This window comes from Ictidomys tridecemlineatus, chromosome 3 (assembly GCF_052094955.1).
Source record: "Ictidomys tridecemlineatus isolate mIctTri1 chromosome 3, mIctTri1.hap1, whole genome shotgun sequence".
Classification (NCBI taxonomy): Eukaryota; Metazoa; Chordata; class Mammalia; order Rodentia; family Sciuridae; genus Ictidomys; species Ictidomys tridecemlineatus.
In genome coordinates, this window is record NC_135479.1 from 155156884 (window position 1) to 155178297 (window position 21414).

Genomic DNA, 21414 nt, shown 5'->3' on the forward strand with positions numbered 1-21414 from the left:
AGCTTCAGCACTTTCTCTTCTCCTGGGGGTTTAGTGATAGAATGATGGCACATGAGTACAGTTCATGTGGGGTCAGTTGATTAGGAAGGGTACTGGTGAATGTGGTGATGCAATTCCCATTTGGAAGGCCTTTGCTATCACATTGCTGAGGTATGTATGAAGCAGGTCAGTAAAAAGAAAAAACTCTGTTCAAAGATGTTCAGCTGACCATATCTCACTGTGGCATTTCTTTATCTTGCTCTTGTAAATGCCTAGGGATTTTAGCTACTTTGGAATTTCTACCAGGTGGCTATTGAAATTTTTAGGCTATATCTGAACACAAGGGAGGCTGAGGATGGGGGTGGGGAGGGCCTGTTGCTGCAGATTACCCATTTACAGCTTAAATGATACGGACACACTGAACTCCCAAACATTGTGGGTCTGTTTGTGTTGCAAATACCTAGAGCCTTGATATGATAGACTATTGATGGCTCCTCTTGCTTTTAAGTCAAATCTGTTGTATTTAGATTAGTGGACCTTAGTTGAGGTGCATGAGATAGTAAATTCTTGAGTTACCAGAGAAGGACTGGGATGGGTTCATTTATTTCTCTGGAAATGTTTCTGGTGTTGTACTTCAGTTGGGGATTATGGGTTTGAGTCCATGCAATAGAAAGGAACAGAGGTCTAGCCTAAATATTAGCTGGATTTATTTAGTAAATATCCAGGATCGGGAAGACTATAGTGACTGCAGCTGTTAGAAACACTTCCTTTATCTCTCCATCTGTACCTCCTGGTACCTCTCCTCATGGAAGGTCCAGTCTAGTTTAACCCTGGCCTTTTGGTTATAGTGGCAGCAAACTGGCCTCAGGCATGATATCCTCAGGCAAGGCCCAGTGCAGAACCTGTTAATCAGCTTTGTTTACCTTAGTGACCCTCCCATTTTTGCTCCTCCATGTGTTAAATTCTATGACCCTATAGGACAGGCAATCTGTTGGAAACAAGGCAGAGTTGAGTAGAGTTCTGGTTAAGCCTATAACTGCACAATGTTTATTTATTTATTTATTTATTTATTTATTTATTTATTGTAGTACCAGTGATTGAACCTAAGGGCACTTAACAACTGAACCACCTCCCCAGATTTTTTATTTTTTATTTTGAGACTGTGTCTCAATGGGTTGCTTTACAGCCTGGCTAAGTAGCTGAGGCTGATGTCAAACATTCGATCCATCTGCCTCAGCCTCCCAAGCTGCTTGGATTACAAGTGTGCACCACTGTGCCCAGCTAACTGCATGATCTTGAGCAAATTAATTGACTTCTGTGTTCTAACTTCCCAACATATAAAAGAAATAACAATGTCTATCAGATCCAGTCAGTCTCAAGAATAATCTCCCTCTTTCTAATATCCAACATATTAAATGGAAAGAAAAGTTGGATATACTCTCAGGGTCTTCCAAGGTATTTTTGGCTATGAGCCAGATGCTGCATAGAAAGGAGAGGTCAGTACTGTGTCTCTGTCCCTGAGGCAACCTACAGCAGCAGGAGAAAATCTGCCCAAAGCATTCAAATGTTCTGAGACCCTTCACCTTCTTTAAATCTGCCTCCATCAATTCTGTTATCGTGGAGCACGTGCTAGGTAACACCCACACACACATTTAACATTTTACAGGGCTTAATATTTTCATGGAATTCACAGTTTTCCAAAATTCTCTACAACATTCCTGGGAGATAGTCCGGATGTACCCCAAATCGCATGTGAGGTTTGTGTCTGCAATGGCTTCAATTCCTGAATCTAATGTAACTGCTACAGCCACTAAAATTTCCAGCCAGGAACCTCTCCCAAGCAGATTCACTTCAGTTCCATAAATGATTGACCAAACTGCTGTCAAACGATACCTTGTCTTATTCATGGCCCACCCCATTCCCTAAAAGGAGTTTAGAAAAATAGGGCCTCCTATCACTGGGCTCCTAACTAATAAGAACCAGAAAACCATTCCATGGACCTGACAAGTCAATCTGGTGACAATATGACGGCATTTCTGCAATTAGAGGAGTTATATTCAGACCTGAAGAATATTATTTTTGTGTTTATTAAAAACAATATTTCCAGAATGTATAGGGTTGAAAGGGAAATTTTCATTTTTTTTTATGATTACTTCATAACCTTATTCTCCCTCAAGAATCACTTACTACTTTGTTCCATGTAGTTTAGACTTCCAGTAATGGGGGGATGCTTTCCCCAAAGCCACAAGCTCTTGTGCTTGAGGTGATATCAAGTATCAGATTTGTGCATGAACCTTGCTCATGTTTATTAATCATTGAGTTGGGAGGGTCCTTGCGGTGCTTACTACTCTAGGTAGGATAAAAGCTTACCTGGTTAGAAGAGAATATGGATCACATGTTTGAAGAAAGCTGTCTTCTGCTACATATGTCTAGTCTGTTTAGGGACTCAGACAAGGACCTCAGTGGTCCTCCACTAAAGGTAGGAAATAGCTTTGTGTCAGTAAATCATTGACGTGGCTGCCTGCATGTGATAAGCTTAGGTAAACAGGCTTGATTCTGCTCCAGTAATTTCAGGACTTTTAACTCCCTAGGTTCCAAAGCAGAAAAATGCACATGGCTTTCCTGGAGATTCTATCACTTGAGCCCAACAGACTTCTGAACAGACAGTATGTTCCTCAGAAATACATGCACACTGTCCTCACTGGTATATCTTGAAAGTAGAAAGAATTCATGCAATCAGAATTCTGGAAGAGAGCCATTTCTGTGGATCCACCATCCATGGAAAAATTTCAATATATCCCAAATATGATTTCATGTATCAAAAGATACAAAGAAACCTCCCAACTTTTTGAAATTTGTAGAACACCAACCACATTCAGGGGAGAGAGAAGATGGAAAGAAATATAGCCTAATTTCCAGAATCTGCTGACAGACAAATGATTGAATTCTCCTGATACACAAGCTCAGCCAGCCTATCTTCTTCAGTAGATCATGGCCAGAGACCCTCCAGTTAGTTAAAACAAGGTACTTCTTTTGTAAATGAGCAGACAAATCACCTACCTTGGTTGCTGCTTTTCAATCCAGATTCTCTTCTAGCTTTCCTCTTGACTCAGCAGTGCTGATCCACAGCTATTTCAACCTGGAGAGTATGGGACTCTTCCCCCAGCAAGGCGCTCACCACACTTACTTCTCGCTCTGTCTGGCTCCTGCAGGCAGTGGCCACAGGCAGCAGCTTGCTTGCAGTCAGGTATGTTGACAGATGTGAAGGAGGGAGTCTGCGCTGGTTTCAGCTGCAGGCCCAGCCAATCATTACACACCAGCCAAGTTCCTAGTCCTGCTCAAATCTGACCAGAAAGCTGAGAGTCACAATCAGAGAGCAGGACTAATCAGGGCAGGAAGCAGAGACAGATAGCTACTGACTGACTATCCAGCAAAGTAGTTGCCTTGAAACTGGATCTGTCAACTGGACAAGAAGCCCTAACACTAATTTACATAAGAGATGAAAATTTTATTCCCTTATATTTCAGCAGTCTCAGAAGGGAATTTGGAGGTCACTATATCAAGTCTCCGATTTAATAATAAAGTTTCTTTGGTTTAATTCATGTCTGATGAGAACCACCTAGCAGTTCTTTGACTAAATACGGTTGCATTTATTACATATTTCATATATAGGACCACAAATCCTCAGGTTAACCTTGGGGTTTTATTCTTATTTTTTGATTGAGGGAACAGGGACTCAAAGGGGTGATGGTCATACAACTACTAGATACTGACACTGGGCTAAAACTCAGGGCTGCTTTAACACCAGTGCCTGCAACAGTGAACTTTCGAGCATGTTCGGTGTTAGGTTGAATAATAGCTACCCAAAGATGAGCATGATCAAGATGACTTCCAGAACCTGTGAATATGTTACTTTACATGGTAGAAGTGACTTTGTAGATGTAATTAAGTTAAGGATCTTGAGATGGGAAATTATCCTGGATTATTCAGTTTTGTCCTTATAAGAGGGTAAGAATCAGAGACAATGTGGTGACAAAAGCTGAGTCAGAGATTGAAAATGCTTCAGTGCTAGCTTGGGAGATGGAAGAAGGGACCACAAGACCACAAGACAAAGAATGTCAATAGACTCTAGACGCTGAAAAATCAAGGAAATGGATTGTCTAGGACTTTCAGAAGGAGCAAGCTCTAGTGACTCATTTTAGATTTCTGACTCCAGACTGCAAGGTAATTGATTTGTGCTGTTGTGAGTTATCAAGTTTGTAGTGATTTGTTACAGCAACAATAGGTAAGTAATACACACTCCCTCAGAAATAGTCTTCATGGTGGTGAACACACTATCTCACTTAGCATTCATTCCACATAAAGCCAAGCTCCACATTACTGAAATGGCAACTTGTTGCCCTACTTCTTCACGGCACATAATGCACGTAGGGAGGCAGTTGGAAATTGTGGGGAATGACACTGAAAAGGAACTCAGAGTCTAGATTTTAGATTCTAGTCTCAGCTCTGCCTTAGTGTAGGATGGCCTTATGCCTTAGCCTAAGCAACTCCATTTTAAAACTCTAGTTTGAAACCTGAAGTCTCACCAGGCACACCTACAGAGCCCTCTAGTATGGCCCTCAGGCACAAACAAGTCACTTCTCCCCATCCTGACGAGCTCACAGTAAAGTCTCTGTCATGTTGTCCTTGCCCAATAAGGGGGAAAGGCAAGGAAATCAGGTTAGGGACCATCAGACCAGATGTTTTAACCCTGGAGCAAATGGCATCACTGAGAAATCCAGTGGCAGCTGATAGTGATTGCAAGGGTGGTCAGAAGCTCCCAAATTTAGTATAAATGTTGGAGAAAATGAACAGATATTCAGCCAACCAACACTGATGCACACAAGCCTGAGAGCCTGATGAGGATCCAGAATAACATCCCAACTCTTCTCATCTGCCCAATCCTCTGTGTTGTTCTCAGGGCTCTCAAACTCTACAGCAGCCTCTTGACTCTGGTGAGAAAAGGACTTCTCCCTATGACCCTGTCTTCAGTCAGCTGTCAGCTCCACCCCAGGAGAAGCCTGCCTTGGTTCCTGACATGATCCCCATGGTCTGAGTGAGTGTGCATCTGCTAGATTTAGAGCCTAAGGCTTGAGAATTTTGATCTGACCTTTGAGCTTATCATGCAGAGGAAATGTCTGTGATGAACCTGTCGTGATTAAGTGTGTTTACAGTGTTTACAATTGTTTGCTGTGAATTGATTATGTCTACTGCAGTGCCTAGCATTAAAGATTGTCATTTTCTTGATTAAGAACCTATAGAGTGAAATTGTATTGAGTGATCTGAGTGAATAAAGCATTGAAAAGGGCAGAAGCGCGTGGACATTTTTATTTCTCCCCCCTCAACTACGTAAGTGGCACCTTTTGCCCATCGCGACACTTAGCCAGTCAGTTCTTTATGGGCTTTCAGATTTTTCTCTTGTAATGGTAGTGCTTAGCACAAATGTTCTTTGATCCTTTCTACATCTAAAGTCACAAAACTTTAAAATCGTAGTCATGTAACAATTTGAATATATTTGAAGATATTCTTGTCACTTTTCTCCCACATTTTCCTGTTCCAACACCCCCCCATTTCTCATGTAACATGACCTCTGGGCCCTTCCCTCCCTCAGTTGCCCTCCTCTGGGAAAGCTCCATTTCACTTCAAAATTTGGTGCTCAGATCTGCTTTTGATGTCATTCTTGGAGCCATTCTTTCTTCCCTTGCTCTTTGAACACACTCTCTTATAAGATTCCATGTAACTATTCCTTGGGAGTGTTTGGATTTGGCTTAGTCTTTTCTTCTTATCTTGTCTTGCCTGGCCTTACCTTTTAAAAGAGAGCACCTATAGTGAACAAATCCATATGTCTTAATTTTTTTTAAGTCGAAAGGACCAAGTCTATCCAGCATACCTTAAATCAACCATTGTTTCTTGCTTAAATGATAATTCTTAGACACATGAAAGAGAGTGGTTTAAAACAATTTAGGATCACAAATTTCTCTAAGAAATTCAATGAAAGCTATAGAAAGCTATACACACATTTTTTGTGTGAACACTATATAAGATTTTCTGCGTCATTTCAAGGCATGCTAGCTGACCTGAAGCACTACCCTGTGCATTCTACACTCACAAGGTTGTTGCTTAGTGGAAGCTTTTCAAAAATCAGTCTAACACTTTCTTCTTACACTTCATGGAGGTCCTAAAAATGAGACCCACTGGGCCTGGATTGAGTGAACTTCCAGTAAGAATCAGGGCAGGAACGTCTTTAGGCCAAAAAGCAGCTAAGTTCTTAGGTTAAACAAAGAACAGCTTTCAGTGGCCTCCTTCTACACTAAGAGCTTTGCTTCTTAGGACCTTTCTCTGCAGGATAAATCCTGTTCTTTAGATGCTTGGTCCCTTAGATTAAAGCCATCTGACTGCCTAAGACTTCTCTCAATCACATGATGCTACTGGACAGAGGCTAACACTCCCAACCACCCCATGCTATCCCCAAACACTGCCCAGCTGTGAAAACACCCTGGTCTGACTTGTGCTTTTATTTTTTGACACTTGTCCAAGCCTTCCTGGGTGAGGTTTGAGGCACATGAGCTTTGTCCACTGTCCCTCCCTTGCAACCTCCCACTCTCTCTGAAAATGAAAGGCTTCATGTCTTAAAAATAATAACACTCCTTTGGTCATAGTGAGCAGATTTGCAGAGGGGTAAACAAAAACATACTGCTGATCAGGAAGAATTCCTTTGGAGGAAAAAAAAAAAAAACCACAACAAAATCTAGGACATTCAGGCATCCTAACATCAGGGATTCACAGAAAAGGAATCACTTTCTAAGCTGAAGAACTGGAGTTTGCTCTCTGGTATTCCATGTTTACCCAGAACAGCCGTCTGTGGATAGTCTCCAAGAACTTGATTTCTCTAGTTTAAATTCCTCCATAGGACATGGAGATTATCTGAGCATAGACTTCTGCCAAAAACATGAAGAAAGTTCCCTTATGAAAGAGAGAGATGACTTTCTATCTCAAGTAGTACCTATTTATATATTTAGTGAGTACAGATGTTTAGAAAGACAACAACCAAACCCAGTTGTAGGCAAAAATGTGTGGCTGAACCAAGGATACCCTTCCTCGCAAAATGAGAAGAATCACAAATTTAGGCCATTCCTATAGCTTCTTCATAGTGCACTCATTAAAAATCTTAAATTCATTTTGAAAGGGAATTTTATATCACTACTGAAAACCCAGGACCACTTGCTACAAAGAGAAGATAACCACAAAATAAATACAATATAAACAAATAATACTAAATGTTAGATATTATTACCTTTCTCTGTGGAATGATAAATAGGATAGACAAGTTTCATCACTAAATTAAGACTTCCTTCCTAACTAATCAGGATTGATTAAATGATTAGTGGTCTTGATGCCTAATGTTAAAGATGTGGCCATTTCCACCTCATAAATATCATAAACATCACCAGTGGCATGAATTCCACTTTCTGAGCAATGCATATTTAGTCCAGAAATGTCCTGCCTAACTGAAAACCAAAGTATATTTTTTCATTGACTCCTCCTGAGATAGTATCCTAAGAAATTAGAACTCTAGGAATTGGGTCTAGACTTACCTATTATGAGCATTTCAGATTAGAAAGCTTCCAGAAGTGGTAACCCCCAATAGGTACATCATAAGACATTGTCTCCAGAGACTTCCTTATATAAGGTCCAGCTCTTTGCCCCTGACTACCACCCTTTCTCACCTATTGAGAGATAGAGATAGATAGATAGATAGAGAGAGAGAGAGGGGAGAGAGAGAGAGAGAGAGAGAATATGACCCAGTCTAAGCATCCAGCATCTGCTAGTTGCTTTGACCTTCTGCTACACAGCCCCTGTAAATATGCCACACAAAGAATTTTCAATACATTTCTCTTCCACCATCCAAATCTAGCTACTTTATCTCTCATTGATTATTTCCTGCTAAATCATTCAATGAACACAAAGGTTAGCAGCCAATCATGTTAAAAAGATTTTGTTTAGTACTATTTGGAGAAGGAAAGTATAAAATTCCTTCCCTTAATACTAATATCTACTCTTGAGAATTTACTATGTACCATGATTTGTGCTAAAATGTTTTCCACACATTTCCTTATTTAGTTTTGTAGCTCTCTTATTTGGATTAACACCTTCATAGCAGAAATTTAATAACCCTATGTTCTATACACATAGAGATACAGAGATAATTTGCTTTAAGGTCACATGGCCAGAATATGATGCAGTTGGAATAGAAATCTGGGTCTGTGCATGTTTATAACTTTGTAGTAATCTGATAAATCAATCTGTGATTAGATATTGAAGACTTCCTACATAATGCAAGAGCTCCATTATCTTAGCAGCAATATATTAACCACGGTGTATGTTGAGAAATTGAGGCAGGACAGCAATATCTCTGCAATTAAATCACACAGGTTATACCTACTCTGCTTATGTTTGGACCCAACCAGTTTTTAATAGTAAGTCACTAAAATATATACTATTTTAGTGACTTACTACTAAAAACTAAATTGGAATCACTGAACGTGGTACTTATTAAAACCAACCAGAGGACATTAGAGTTACTAAACAATAAATACAGGCAGAAAATTCTGACTGTGACTATGTTCTAAATTGCTATGAACTTAAACACATGTATCATTACTCCTAATCACCTGTTCCAACATTCAACCATATCAAATAAATGATTACTTAGAATTAATTGAATCTCTGTTAAATTCATAGAAAGAACATTCACAATAATCCATTATTTTGTAACAGATAAGGCAAAATAAAAAAATCACTGAAAGTGCATTTAGATATTCTGTAAAAAATAATTAGGAATGAGAAAAATGTGGGACATTGCAACATAAATTGAAGGTCCACTTTTATTTACTCATTGTGTGCACAAATCATCTCTTGAATTGCTCTACTTCTGGGCATCCAGGAATCACTCAGTTTAATGTGCATCAGAGAAGGCAGCAGCATGAGAATATGGATGTCAATAAGAACTGGTCTAAAACTAGTACAAGTAACTGAAGTGCTCTAAGGATAAAGCTTGAATAAAGCATGGATGATGTGGTTATGTACATGTTTCACACACTGTTCATCTTGGGAACTGTGGGCATATTTAGCTAATCCCAACATGTTCTAGGCAGAGCTGAAAGGATGTTCATCTAATATTTGCATAATGAGCTATTTTACTGACACTGAGTCTGTAAACAAAATTTGGAGTGAATCCAATAATATAATGTTCATTAAAACAAAGGAAACATGCCTGTCAAAGTTTTGATGTTTAATATTTATTATTAGTTATAAGCCTATTTATGTCATTCAAATCAAGTACAAGGAAACACATCATGTCATCATATCCCTTGACATTTTTTTTCACAGTTAAAATGAGGTATTTTGGCTTTACAATGTTCTAGGTTGAATTACACAGTTTAATCAAGGTAACAAGAAGAGATATATTTGAACAATTATTTCCTAGAGGGGAAAAAAGCCAAGTGAATGTGTACAAATAAGATAATTAAGCCATAAAACACATTTCAGAGTATCAAGGAGCATATATGCAAAATTTTAATCCTAAAGCCTTAAAATTGGTACAATTTATTATTATTTTTAACTTAACAAACATGCACTGTAGTGTAAAACAAGTAATAGAGGAGAAAATATAATATCTATTAGAGCATTTATCAGATCCATAAATTATCTGAATTGATCAAGACTTATTTTCACTATGACAATTTCGGTATTTTTTAATTGCTGATCAGTGAGGTTAAGTATTATAGTTGGCATATACACAATACAAATAATGCATACACAATCTGTATTTAACACTTACTAATACTGGGTTGTAAATTAGTAAGTATAATAGCAGCAAGGTAATATTTCTAGAATAGGTTCTAAGATTTATCATGTTGGTAATACAGATTCATAACTGAAGTGTTATTAGTGCTATAAACTAATAACAATGTAAAATTTCAAATGTACAGAACTACCAAAGATCTATATTTGCCTTTTCAAAGTGCTGTGCTTTTTATTAAGCTTAAAGCTTGTGAGCAAGCCTATGCTATTTGAACAAAGTGTTGGTCCCAAGTTCTGGACTGAAATCAAGTATCATTCTAATGATTGGGTAGGGCTGGGAGACAGAATTATGTACTGAAAACAATTAAGAAGAAAAACCTCACTGTGATAGAGTGTGCTGGTCATCACTGTATATATGTATGTGCTTTTGCCAGCATCCTGTAATGAAGAGTGATTGGCAGGTGATGGAGGATGCCCAGAAGACAAGAGGACAAAGTGGTATTCTATGAAGAAGAGAGGAAAGTATCACACAGAAAAGTGCCTCTAGCCTGCTGATGAAATTGCCTCAACAGACTGTGGAATTGAACTACCAGAAAAAGGAAGGGAAATATTTTATCTAAATCATTTGATTTAGAAATGAGTTTGAAAAGTCCTAAGTAGAACAAGTTTTGTTGAAGATGCTAAAACACTATATCTAAAGCAGGATAGCATTATCTCAGAGTATTTTTTATAATATCTAAGACTGTGCTATTTTAAGAAAATCAATAGCATTTTGTAATGTGTACTTCCAAGCTAGGGCTAGTTCAGAAATACAGTGCTGTTGTTGTGCTGTTTCTCGCAGGAAGCTGGGAATCCAAAGGTTAAGGAGGTAAGGTGTCTCTTGGGGGCAGTAAAGAGCTGATCAGAATCTTCTGGTATTAAGGGTAAAGTTTCCAGGTAAACCTCTTATCATTTAATCACTGCACTCCTGTGTTTCCCAGGGCAATATTTTTGAATGACAAGCTATGGTGGCAAACATCAGGATCCAGCCTGCAACAGAGGATCAAAATATACTGGAAAGTGAGTGGAATTTCAATGGGCAACCATATTCTTCTGTGCCATACCAAATTTCCTCTTGGCCTAACAAGACTATTTAGCATATATGGAGAAAGCCCACCTCTCAGAAACCCATAAGCATGTTGAAAGGTTTTTTGAGCCCTACATATTTCATTACACATAATACAGAAGGTGCCATTCCCAGTCAAGTTCTGTCAATCTACACCACACTTTTTTAGGAAGTGAGCCCACGTTGGATTCTCTATACACATGCATAGAAAGAAGAATTACCACAACTGTACATCCCCTGAGTATAAGGCATTTAATCCAAACATAGGGATCTTATATTTTCAGGAACCAGTCACCAAGGTTTTCCAAACACTCATCACTAGGTAGCAGACTGCATCTTTATTACAGATGAAAGAACTAGGGACAATTTTGCACAGGGTTGCTTGCTCAGCTGAGGGAGTGGAGTCTTATGGCAGTGTCCCATTCATTAGCCAATTCTGTTTCCCAGAACCTAACAGGCAATGAAGAACACTGCAAAACTTCCCCTCTGGCAGGAATGCAATCTGCAATATCCTGATTTTGTGTAAGCCCTTTTTCTTCCTAAGAAAGGTGCTCTATAACATTGTCCTCTTGGACAGAAACATAATTTTTTATGTAAATATGAGGTCATGCAAAAAGAAACTATAAAATAGTTAAGATATATCATCACCTGGACTCAGATCTTGTGCTTTTCTTTGCATTTATTTAAAACTTGGATTTGAACTGTGGCTTAACCTCAAAAATTCAGGGCTCTGGACTCAGCACTAAGGAAAATGACTAAACAGTTATTATTGAGTCAAATGCAGCAGATATTAAAAAAATCTTGCATGACCCTCTTTCATCTGCCATTAATAAAAGACTTTAATCCTCAATAACTTATCATTTTATTCCATCAATCCTATCTTGACCTCTCTCTCCAGTCTTCAGAATATCTTTTCTTTCCATGACACCACATGGTACCTCTAATAAGCTGAAAGTCCAAGCCTTTAAAACATTATTTTCACTGATTTGAAATCTGTGATGGTCCCTTTGCCACAAAATCATGGAAATGTGATGGTGTTGGAATGGTCGGTGGAGCTCATGAAAAAAACAATTATATTTCTGAGTAAACAGGACCCCAAATTCTGTGAGATTAATTCCTCATTGGCTTAATCAAGTAGCTGTTTAGCTGATCTTGAAGTTAAGTCTGAGCAAGTGTGAGAGTCTTTGTTTGATCTTGTTTTGATCACTCAGAACTTGTTGGAACAAGTGATGGGGATGGATCACCATTTTTATGGTTGCAAAATAAGTCATTGACCTAAAGTCTACTTTCTCTCTGTGCCATGCGCCGGAGTTCTCCTGTGTAACCTCATGATCAAGGAACAGAATGCACACTTTTTTTTTTTTTTTGCAATAAAGTGTGCCTTTTTCTGAGGGCAGATATTCGAGTATTTACTAAGAAAAAATCCTCCTTCCTCCCAGAACTCTAGTGCAGATTTGCAAAATTCAAGCAAGGCTGGCAACCCAGAGCAGTATGGAGGAGCAAAAGCCAGCATGGGCTCATGCAGAGCTAGGCTTTGTACATGAAATCTTAGGATTTTTCTGTTCTTCTGTGTCGTGCTCCATGATTTTTCTCTTAGCATGCAAACACCAAGATGCATTTAAATGTCACAATTCAAGAGAAGTGCAACTATATATTTAAAAATGAAGAAAGAACATCAAGTAAACATTTTACTGGACAGTCAGCAGCCTTTGGGTGTTGCTCACCTCCTGTGCAGATACCTGTCAAAACACCTGGCCTCATAGCACCAAGCACCTGGACAAAGCTGAGGCTCAAATAAAACAGAGCAGAATAATTCTCCTCTTGCCTCCTTATCTCTTTGTCAAGTACCACAGGGTTAGGAGAGGAAAAATAATCTGGTCCTTAGCAAATGACCAAGAATTAAAAACCAAACCAAAATGGAGCAATAAAAACAAAAATAAAACCCAGAGGTTAAGCTAGGGATTTCAGAGCCAGTCATTAGACTTCAACAGCAGAACTGAGGGAAAATTTAGAAAGTGAGGACACCCACCTTCTTAGGCCCTACAGAATTTGACAATACTATCCTAGAAACCTCTTCAGGAAAGAGTTCAAATACAAGAACAGGGAAAGTTAAACCAGATTTTCCCATAGGCATTCCTGTTGTGATCTTCTTGAGCTGAGGATGCAAAAGGTCAGGGCTTAAGCTGCTTTACAGAAAGTGAAGGCTGGAAGACCAGTAGATGGGGGGACGTAGGTGCTGTTGGTAGCTCACCTAAGATATCCCCCAAAACAGGCAATGTGCAAAAAATCTGTCTGTGAAATCAAAGGACAGAAATGGGAAACTGCTGGAAGAAGAGTCCAGCAATCTTTATAAATGCCCACATCCATTCCGGATTCCAGGTTTATATTTTCTCTTTAAAAATCCAAAAACGGACACTTCCTTAGGGATCCCATCAATATAACAGGGCTGAGGGACATCAAAATGAGTGCATCTTGAGGCCCAGTTTTATTTCTGGCTTCTTTCTTTCCAGCTTTCTGCTGGAGGGTCTACTCAAGGATTGAGAGTTCTTCATGACCCATTCCATCTTCTGTCCCTGTGTGTGGTTCGACAGTTGTTCTTGGATCTGGATCACATCCACACATCCACATTGTCCTCAGCAGGTTTAGGGGAGCCAGGACACCTGCCGCAGAATCCAAGTTCACTCACAGACCTGAGATGCACAGTCCTGGTAAGGGGAGGAAGGCTGCGGCAGCCTCTGTTCTGGGCAAGGAAAGGTCAGTTATCTCCTGTGTGAGTGCTCTTGAGGTCAGAAGCACTGCAGATACTTACTCTATAAATAAATAATGAATAAATAAATAAATAAATAAACCAAAACACAAGAGGGCTCTTTATAGATAAGCACCTCTTATCAGTTAAAAAAAAATCCCCTCTTGAGTTTCAAAGCCCTCATGCAGTAGTGATAAGTAGGCTCAGAACAACCTGCAGAAAGTAGAGCAATCAGACAAGCACTGGAAAAGTCCCAACACTGGGTATTTCTCACTTGATGACACACAAGTCATCCTAAAGGTCCTCGAGGTAGTCTTGTTTTCCAGGAGTTTTAGAATGGCTCCAAACCCACTTGGAGCTTCCTCCTTTAATGCCATTGTACTCTCCCATGCATCCTGCGTCAGCCTCCATGGTGTCATGGACAAAGTGCCTTCTACTTGGCACTGTATGCCACTGTGAAGGTCTCAGTCATAAGCAGACAACAATGAAATGCAATTCCAAGGTCTGGCTTGAAGACCCCAATCCAAAGAGGACTTTGCCAAAATGATGCAGGTGTTCACTCGGCAGTTATTTTAGAAAACTACTAGAGAATAAAATCAAAGAAAGATGGCATGCAGCAAACATGCATGTCTATCTCTTGATGGGCCCTGTACCAAAAGATCTCCCATCGTTGTTCCTTCCCTTTTAAGAAGGCCCCCCCCCCATATACTAGAAAGGAATTAATGCTTTAAAACTAGAAAACATTTCTGATATCAAGGGCAGTATGCACTGTTTAACTGAAGAATTCAGGTGACCAGTTACCAACACAAGGTATGCATAAACAGCATGTAGATGAGACACCTTGGTGACAAACAGGTCTTATTCCCTCAGGGAAGTAGTAGAGACATTGGACAACCCTGGAGAGAACTGATGCTTGGCTTCCTGTCCTCCCGGAACAGAACCTCAAGTTGAAGTTAGAGCCAGCCACAGGGCAGTCCAAACCTGCAATAATGAGTCATCCTTTGGACCAGGAATACCTTTCTGGCTTAGCCTTCTCACTGGCTCAAACACAAGACCCTGGAAACCAATAGAGAACTGGATCAATTGAGGGATACTCCATATTCCAATGGACTGGAGACCCTATTTCCATATTCCATTCACTACCTCAAGTCACTGTGGAGATTCTGACCTTGAGCACATGAAACATGCTTTCTTCCCTTAGACTTAAGCTTTTTAAAAGTCTCATTTGGGAAAAATGCAACTGAAGGCCCTGTATTGTTATCCCAATGGCCCTGTGAGGAAGGAAAAGAAAAAAAGAAGCACTCCTCCTCTTTTCACTACCACTGCCCAGGGGCCACCCCCAACAGGAAATTCTTCAAAGAATTCTACCCTGGATCAACAACTTCAACCCTAGGTTAAATAAACAAATCAGCATTTAGCCAAAGCTCTGTCCTCCTGCAGAAGGTCATTCAACTCAATGACGGTTGTGGCAAAGTCCACCAGGTCCACGAAGTCAGACGTGATGATGTTGACACCCATGGCACCAGGCTTCTGAGTTTTCACCCAATCCAGGATGGCGGGAAGATTCCTACACAGAGGAAAGTGTTAGGAGAAGAGAGGAAAGACCGGAGAGTTTAGAAAGACTTCTCCAGAAAAGGAAACACAACATTTCCATCAATATAACATAAGTATGTTAATAAAGCACAAGCCCCCAGGGCTAAGTCCATTTAAGCTTATATCTCCAGCAAGGATGAAGTTGTCTCTAATCCATCAGAAAATTAAATTTTCCAGGGTTTCTTTAATAGAAGAGGAGATTATTTGTCCCAAGCATCAAAGGGATACCCATGTCAACAGGACCTTGAAACATTAAGCTCAAGAGTCTAATTATTGCTGGGTTCTTTGATTTTTTTTATTATAACAAAAACTTCAAACATATGCAACATTGAAAGAATTTTACAGTAAGTAAATATATCCACCACCCATAATTTACCACTAAAATTTTTCTATACTTGCCTGCCACTTATCTATTCATCAACCAACACTATCCTTCCATCAATCCAGCTGTTTTTCACATAGTTGAATGCAAACATTTATACACATCCCCTAAATGCTTCAGGAAAAATATGATTAAATAGGAGTCTCCATGTGTTTCCAGTTTTCTTGAAATAAAGATTACATTCAATAAAATGTGCACATCTTAAGTGTGCACTTACTGAGTTTTGACAACCATATATAAATGACCCAAACTCATAACTATATAGAGCATTACCAATACAGTTCTCACATGCCCTTTCCCAGTCAATTCCTGCTCCATTCCCTCAGAGGCAACAACTTGTATTGATTTTTTTCCATGATAGATGATATTTACCTATTCTAAACTTCATGTTGACCATACAATGTGTATTCTTTTGTATGAGCCTTCTTTTATTCAGCATAATGGTATTCAAACTCATCCATGGCATTGCATGGATCTGTATTTTTTTATTTTGTGGGGTTTTTTTTTGTTTGTTTGTTTGTTTGTTTTTGCACCAGGGATTGAACTCAGGGCACTCAACCACTGAGCCACATCCACTTCCCCAGCCCTATTCTGTATTTTATTCAGAGACAGGGTCTCTCTAAGTTGCTTAGCACCTCACTATTGCTGAGGCTAACTTTGAACTCACGATCCTCCTGGCTCAGCCTCCTGAGCTGCTGGGATTACAGGCATTCGCCACCATGCATGGAGGGATCTGTATTTTTTATTTCTTAAATACTGCATACTATTTCACAGAATGAACATAACACAGTTTGTCCATTTTTCTATTGATGAATACACGAGCTGTTTCCAATTTTTAGTTGTTATGAATAAAACTGTTATGGGAATTCTTCTACAAGGCTTTTTATGGACATTTGTTTTCATTTCTCTCAGCTAAATACCAAGGCATGGGATTACTGTATTATAAGGCTGGTTTACATTTAGCATTATGAGAAACTATAAGACTTGTTTCTAAGAGATTGTGCATGTGGATGCTGCCTCATATCCTTCCTCAAATTTGGTGCTATCTTTTAATTTTAGTCATTCTAGTGAATATGTAGTGACATCTCACAGTGTTATAATTTGCATCTTTTTGATGAATAATGGTGTTGAGCAGTTTGTCATGTGCTTATTGACCATTCATGAAGTAGCTATTCGATTCTTTTACTAACATTTTTCACTTTTTGAACATGTTCAGCTACTGATATTACTTATATGTCCTAGGTTCTAGTCTGTTAGATTTTTTTTATTATCAACAAAGTATCTTTACTTAAAATGCTTTCAACCAATCTTTATTATATTTCATTCTTTTCTTTTGCTTTTTTAAAAAATTTATATATGACAGCGGAATGCATTATAATTCTTATAACACATATAGAGCACACTTTTTATATCTCTAGTTGTATACACAGTATATTCACACCAATCTGTGTCTTCATATATGTACTTTGGATAATAATGTAAATCACATTCCACCATTATTTATAACACCATGCCCCCCCGCCTTCTCCTCCAACCCTTCTGCCCTATCTAGAGTTTGTTTATTCCTCCCATGCTCTCTCTCCCTATCTCACTATGAATCAGCCTCCTTGTATCAAAGAAAACATTCGGCATTTGTTTTGGGGGGATTGGCTAATTTCACTTAGCATTATCTTCTCTAACTCCATCCGTTTGCCTGCACATGCCATGACTTTATTCTCTTTTATTGTTGAGTAATATTCCATTGCCACTTTTTTTTTTATCCATTTGTCTATTGAAGGGCATCTAGGTTGGTTCCACAGTTTAGCTATTGTGAATTGTGCTGCTATAAATAGGAGTCTCCAAGTGTTTCCAGTTTTCAGAGGAAAGTGCTGGGAGAAGAGAGGATGTGACTGTGTCTCTGTAGTATGCTGTTTTTAAGCCTTTTGGGTATAGATTGAGGAAAGGGATAGCTGGGTCAAATGGTGATTCCATTCCCAATTTTCCAAGAAATCTCCATGCTTTCCATATTGGCTGCACCAATTTTCAGTCTTACCAGCAACGTATGAGTGTACCTTTTTCCCCACATCCTCACCAACATAATAACAAATGTTGATAATAAAAAATGTTGCTTGTCTTCATAATAACTGCCATTCTGACTGGAGTGAGATGAAATCTTAGAGTAGTTTTTATTTGCATTTCTCTAATTGCTAGTGATGATAAACATTATTTCATATATTTGTTTATTTTCTCCCATCCTGTAGCTTGCTTTTGTCTCAATGACACATTTGGATGAGTGGAATTCCTTAATTTTGATAGAATCAAACTTACCAATTTGTTCTTTTATAATTTCTGAGATCTAAGAAATCTTCATTTACTCCTCATTCAAAAAGATATCCTATGTTTTCTTCTAAAAGCTTTATGAGTTCAGGTCTAAGATCCATCTCAGGTTAATTTTTGTGTATAGCATAAAGTAGGAGTCAAAGTTCACTTTTTCCACACAGATAGACAGTTATCCTGTCACTACATGTGGCTTCCTGATAGACTGATATCTAATCAGTTGCCTCATGAACAGTCTGCTGGTGCCATTTTTGAGACTGAAGGCTTCCTATATTTTTTCCCAGAGCTCAGTTTAGTGACATTTAAAACAAAATTCAGTGTGATGGTTTCTACATTAGTAGTAAATGTGAACTACCATGGGCACTATAGAGGAGAAAGCTGTAAAGTGCACTCGTAATTTTTCATCATGATAAAAACAGCTCACTAAATCCTCAATGGGTTGAAAATGACTAGAGGGAGATAGAAACTGGCGCGTACCTTTGGTGAAGGGACCGAAAATTTTTTAGGAAGATTTGCTTTAGGTCAAAAATTGAGAATAAGTGAAGTATTATATTAACTCATCTCTTTCTCTTCTTTTGGTCACACTCTTTGGTTGTCAATTTTTCCCTTCTGTTTCTTTCAGAATACATCTAAAGCCACCCTCCCTCCTTTAGGAATACATCTAACTTCTCAGTCTTCTAGAAAGACAATGTTATTACAGCCTTGGTAGATTTTTTTTCCCCTTCCCCTCTTGCTTTTCCTCTTACCATGATGCCTATAATCAGTCCTGGATCTCTTCTCTTAATCAGTGGACTCTACTATCAACTCAAATCAATTTACATTTTATATTTTGTACCAGATTATGACTTAATAGACTACCCTCCCAAGAATGCTCTCAGTTTTAGCTGGGATTCTTGAGAACTTAATAATCTCAATATGACCTTAACTTGTTGAATTTTGCTGTCCCTCAGCTTCTTCCTTGTAAAGCAGTGGTAATAATGCTCTCAGACAGATTTGGGGGTAGAGATTAAGTAAAATAATATATATAAAGTGTTTAGTGCAGTACCTGGGTTACATTAAGTAGCATGTAAGCAACTGGCAAAAGAAAAAGAATCATGAATAAAAGAGTATAAGGTAGAGATACTTGGGAGCTGGAAATTTTAAAAAAAAAGCCTTCAAAAAGTCATCTTTTTTTTTTTTTTTTTTTTTTTTTAGGCAACAAAATGTTATGATCTGAGTGTTAATACTGACCTATTTTGGATACAGAGTTCACAAATATCTAGTGGCCCACGTGAAAAACCTGCTAGTACTCATGATAAGAAGCATTCAGACTTCTTTTCAAAACAAAAGAACAAAACAAAACAAAACAAACACAAAACAAAACAAAATCCCCTGTCTGTTAAAGTATGAGGTGCAAGTGCCATCTGCTGGCTGTCTTGGGAATGAACAGAATTGAAGGCCTGGATGCAACCCCAGCCAAACCTTGAGGGATCCCTGTTAGTCTGAGCAGAGAAATGTGGGGAGGGTGTGAATCTGGTTTCCAGGAAAAAAAGAGCTCTGCATCCATTGCGGGTCAGTCTTCCCTAAGGCACCGATAAAATAACTGGGATTATGTGTAGAGAAAAGGACACGTAGAATCCACTGGAAAGAGGAGCCACTTTATTTTCTTAACTCCTGGCACTTCCCAGGATGAGAGGCCCATGAACAAGGCTGACAGATATTGCTGACAGCCCCTCAGGCTACAATCCCCTCAGGGTGCAAAACAGTAAGCTAAAAACTTCCCCTTGGCTTTGGGGCTCACTCTAGGTCAAGGCTGGTTCCCACTGCCTTCCTGGGTTTCTTACAACCAGGGATGGCATACCTATTCTATGCCAGGTACTGTGGTAGGCATTTCCAGGTTAGGATAATAATCTTGTGGGGTTCTATTAATCCCTTTTAAATGGTGAGAAAAACCACAGCCCAGAGAACTTGTCCAAGGCCACACTATTGCCAAGGGACGGCACATGAGTTTGCTAAGGTTTCCCTAATAAAATCTATGCTAGGTGGCTTCAACAACTAGAGCATATTTTCTTTTATTCCAGAAGTTGGAAGTCTAAGATCAAGGTGCCAGCAGGTCTGGTCTCTTCTGAGGCCTTTCTGCTTGGTTTGTAGATGACCACCTTCTCACATTTCCTATGCCTGAACACATGCCTGGTGTCTACATTTTCTCTTCCTTAAACAGTGAGATTGGATTAGGGCCCGTCCTAATTATCTCTATAAAAGGCCCTTCTCCCAATATAGTCACATTCTAAGGGAGCATGGTGACAGCTTCAATATATAAATTTAGGGGTTAAGGGCATAATTCAGACCACAACAGGGACCAATGTAGGCTCCAGTCTCAGGCCCTCTGATTTCAGTCCATGTCACCTTCTTGAGTTCCATGTTTGCTCTATCTTCAAGCTTAGGCAAAACTCATTTTTTTCTGATTTCAGGGGGAGTGCTAGGATTCTGAATTTTAGATTTCTATGAGTCTGGTGGAAAGTACCATAAAAATTCAGTTTTTGTGGATTCCTTCTAGGGTGATGAACCAAGGTGTATAAGAACTCATGTCCAAAGCTTGCTGAAGGCTTTACTGGGGTCCCATGGGTGGGGTTTATCTCCCTGCCGAGAAAACCACCTCTGCATGTGTAGAATAATGAAGCTTGTCTTCTTCCCCTTGGTTTGAGATGATAACCCGTGCTTAGGGTCAGCTGAAGCACCCCTATTCTTTTATATCTTAGGACAGACACTCTGAGTGCTGATGCTCAGGGGAGGGACAGATGTTTGCCCAGTAATTCAGAGGAGATGACAACCACATGCTGTGCTGGCATCTGGGAACACATTCCTCACCAGACCTGCATTTCCTCCTTTGGTTGATGAGCAGACATAGGAATGCATGATCACACCCATGATATTCTTGTGATGAACAGGGATTAAGATGCCAAAGTATCTTTCCAAGATCAGGGACCTCAGCCTACTACCAGTTGGATAAGAGCTCTGGCACACTGAAAGATCTTGGCCTTAGGCACATGCCACTATCATTACCACCAAACAAGGAGCTTGGGATTCATTTGCAGGCATATTAAAGTGCTAAAAATTAACAAATATAAAAATCATGGTGAAATTGAGGGTTAACAGTTGTAAACAAGGAGATCTGACCAGATTTCTTAAGTAAGAAGACAAAAAGCCTGTGGAGCAGGAAAGAACAGGGCAATAAAATGTGCTATATCCATGGTAGTGTGGCACGCTGGAGAGGGTGGTAGTGCAATGACCAGAGTACTAGATGTGTGGGTCACCTAGAACCACTGGATTCCACCTTAAGTGGGGATGATGAAGTGCTTTAGAGAATGGAGCCTGGCTTGGGTTTAAAAACCAAATGAAGTCACATGCAAAAAAGGCATTTCATACTCAGGAAACAGTAAAAAGATCTAACTTACGCTGATTTTTAAATAG

At 39.2% G+C, this 21414-nt stretch overlaps 2 protein-coding genes across 19 annotated transcripts in view; both read right to left on the reverse strand.

Annotated features, from left to right (window-relative positions):
- Positions 1-3207, reverse strand: part of Phldb2 (pleckstrin homology like domain family B member 2) — a 198633-nt gene extending 195426 nt beyond the window's left edge. For 5 of the 17 annotated variants that reach the window (XM_078044257.1, XM_040270391.2, XM_078044256.1 and 2 more), the window contains exon 1: positions 3040-3202. The gene's annotated coding sequence lies outside the window, so the exon portion shown is untranslated. Of the gene's footprint in view, positions 1-3039 lie in introns of all 17 variants that reach the window. The other 12 variants (XM_021720668.3, XM_078044251.1, XM_078044253.1 and 9 more) reach the window with 4 other exon arrangements.
- Positions 3208-9301: 6094 nt separating this feature from the next.
- Plcxd2 (phosphatidylinositol specific phospholipase C X domain containing 2) overlaps positions 9302-21414 on the reverse strand; it is a 46186-nt gene continuing 34073 nt past the window's right edge. For both annotated transcript variants that reach the window (XM_078044259.1, XM_005340978.5), the window contains exon 4: positions 9302-15240. In XM_078044259.1, coding sequence (XP_077900385.1) covers positions 15081-15240 — 160 coding nt within the window. In that variant the 3' untranslated portion in view covers positions 9302-15080. The remainder of the gene's footprint in view (positions 15241-21414) is intronic.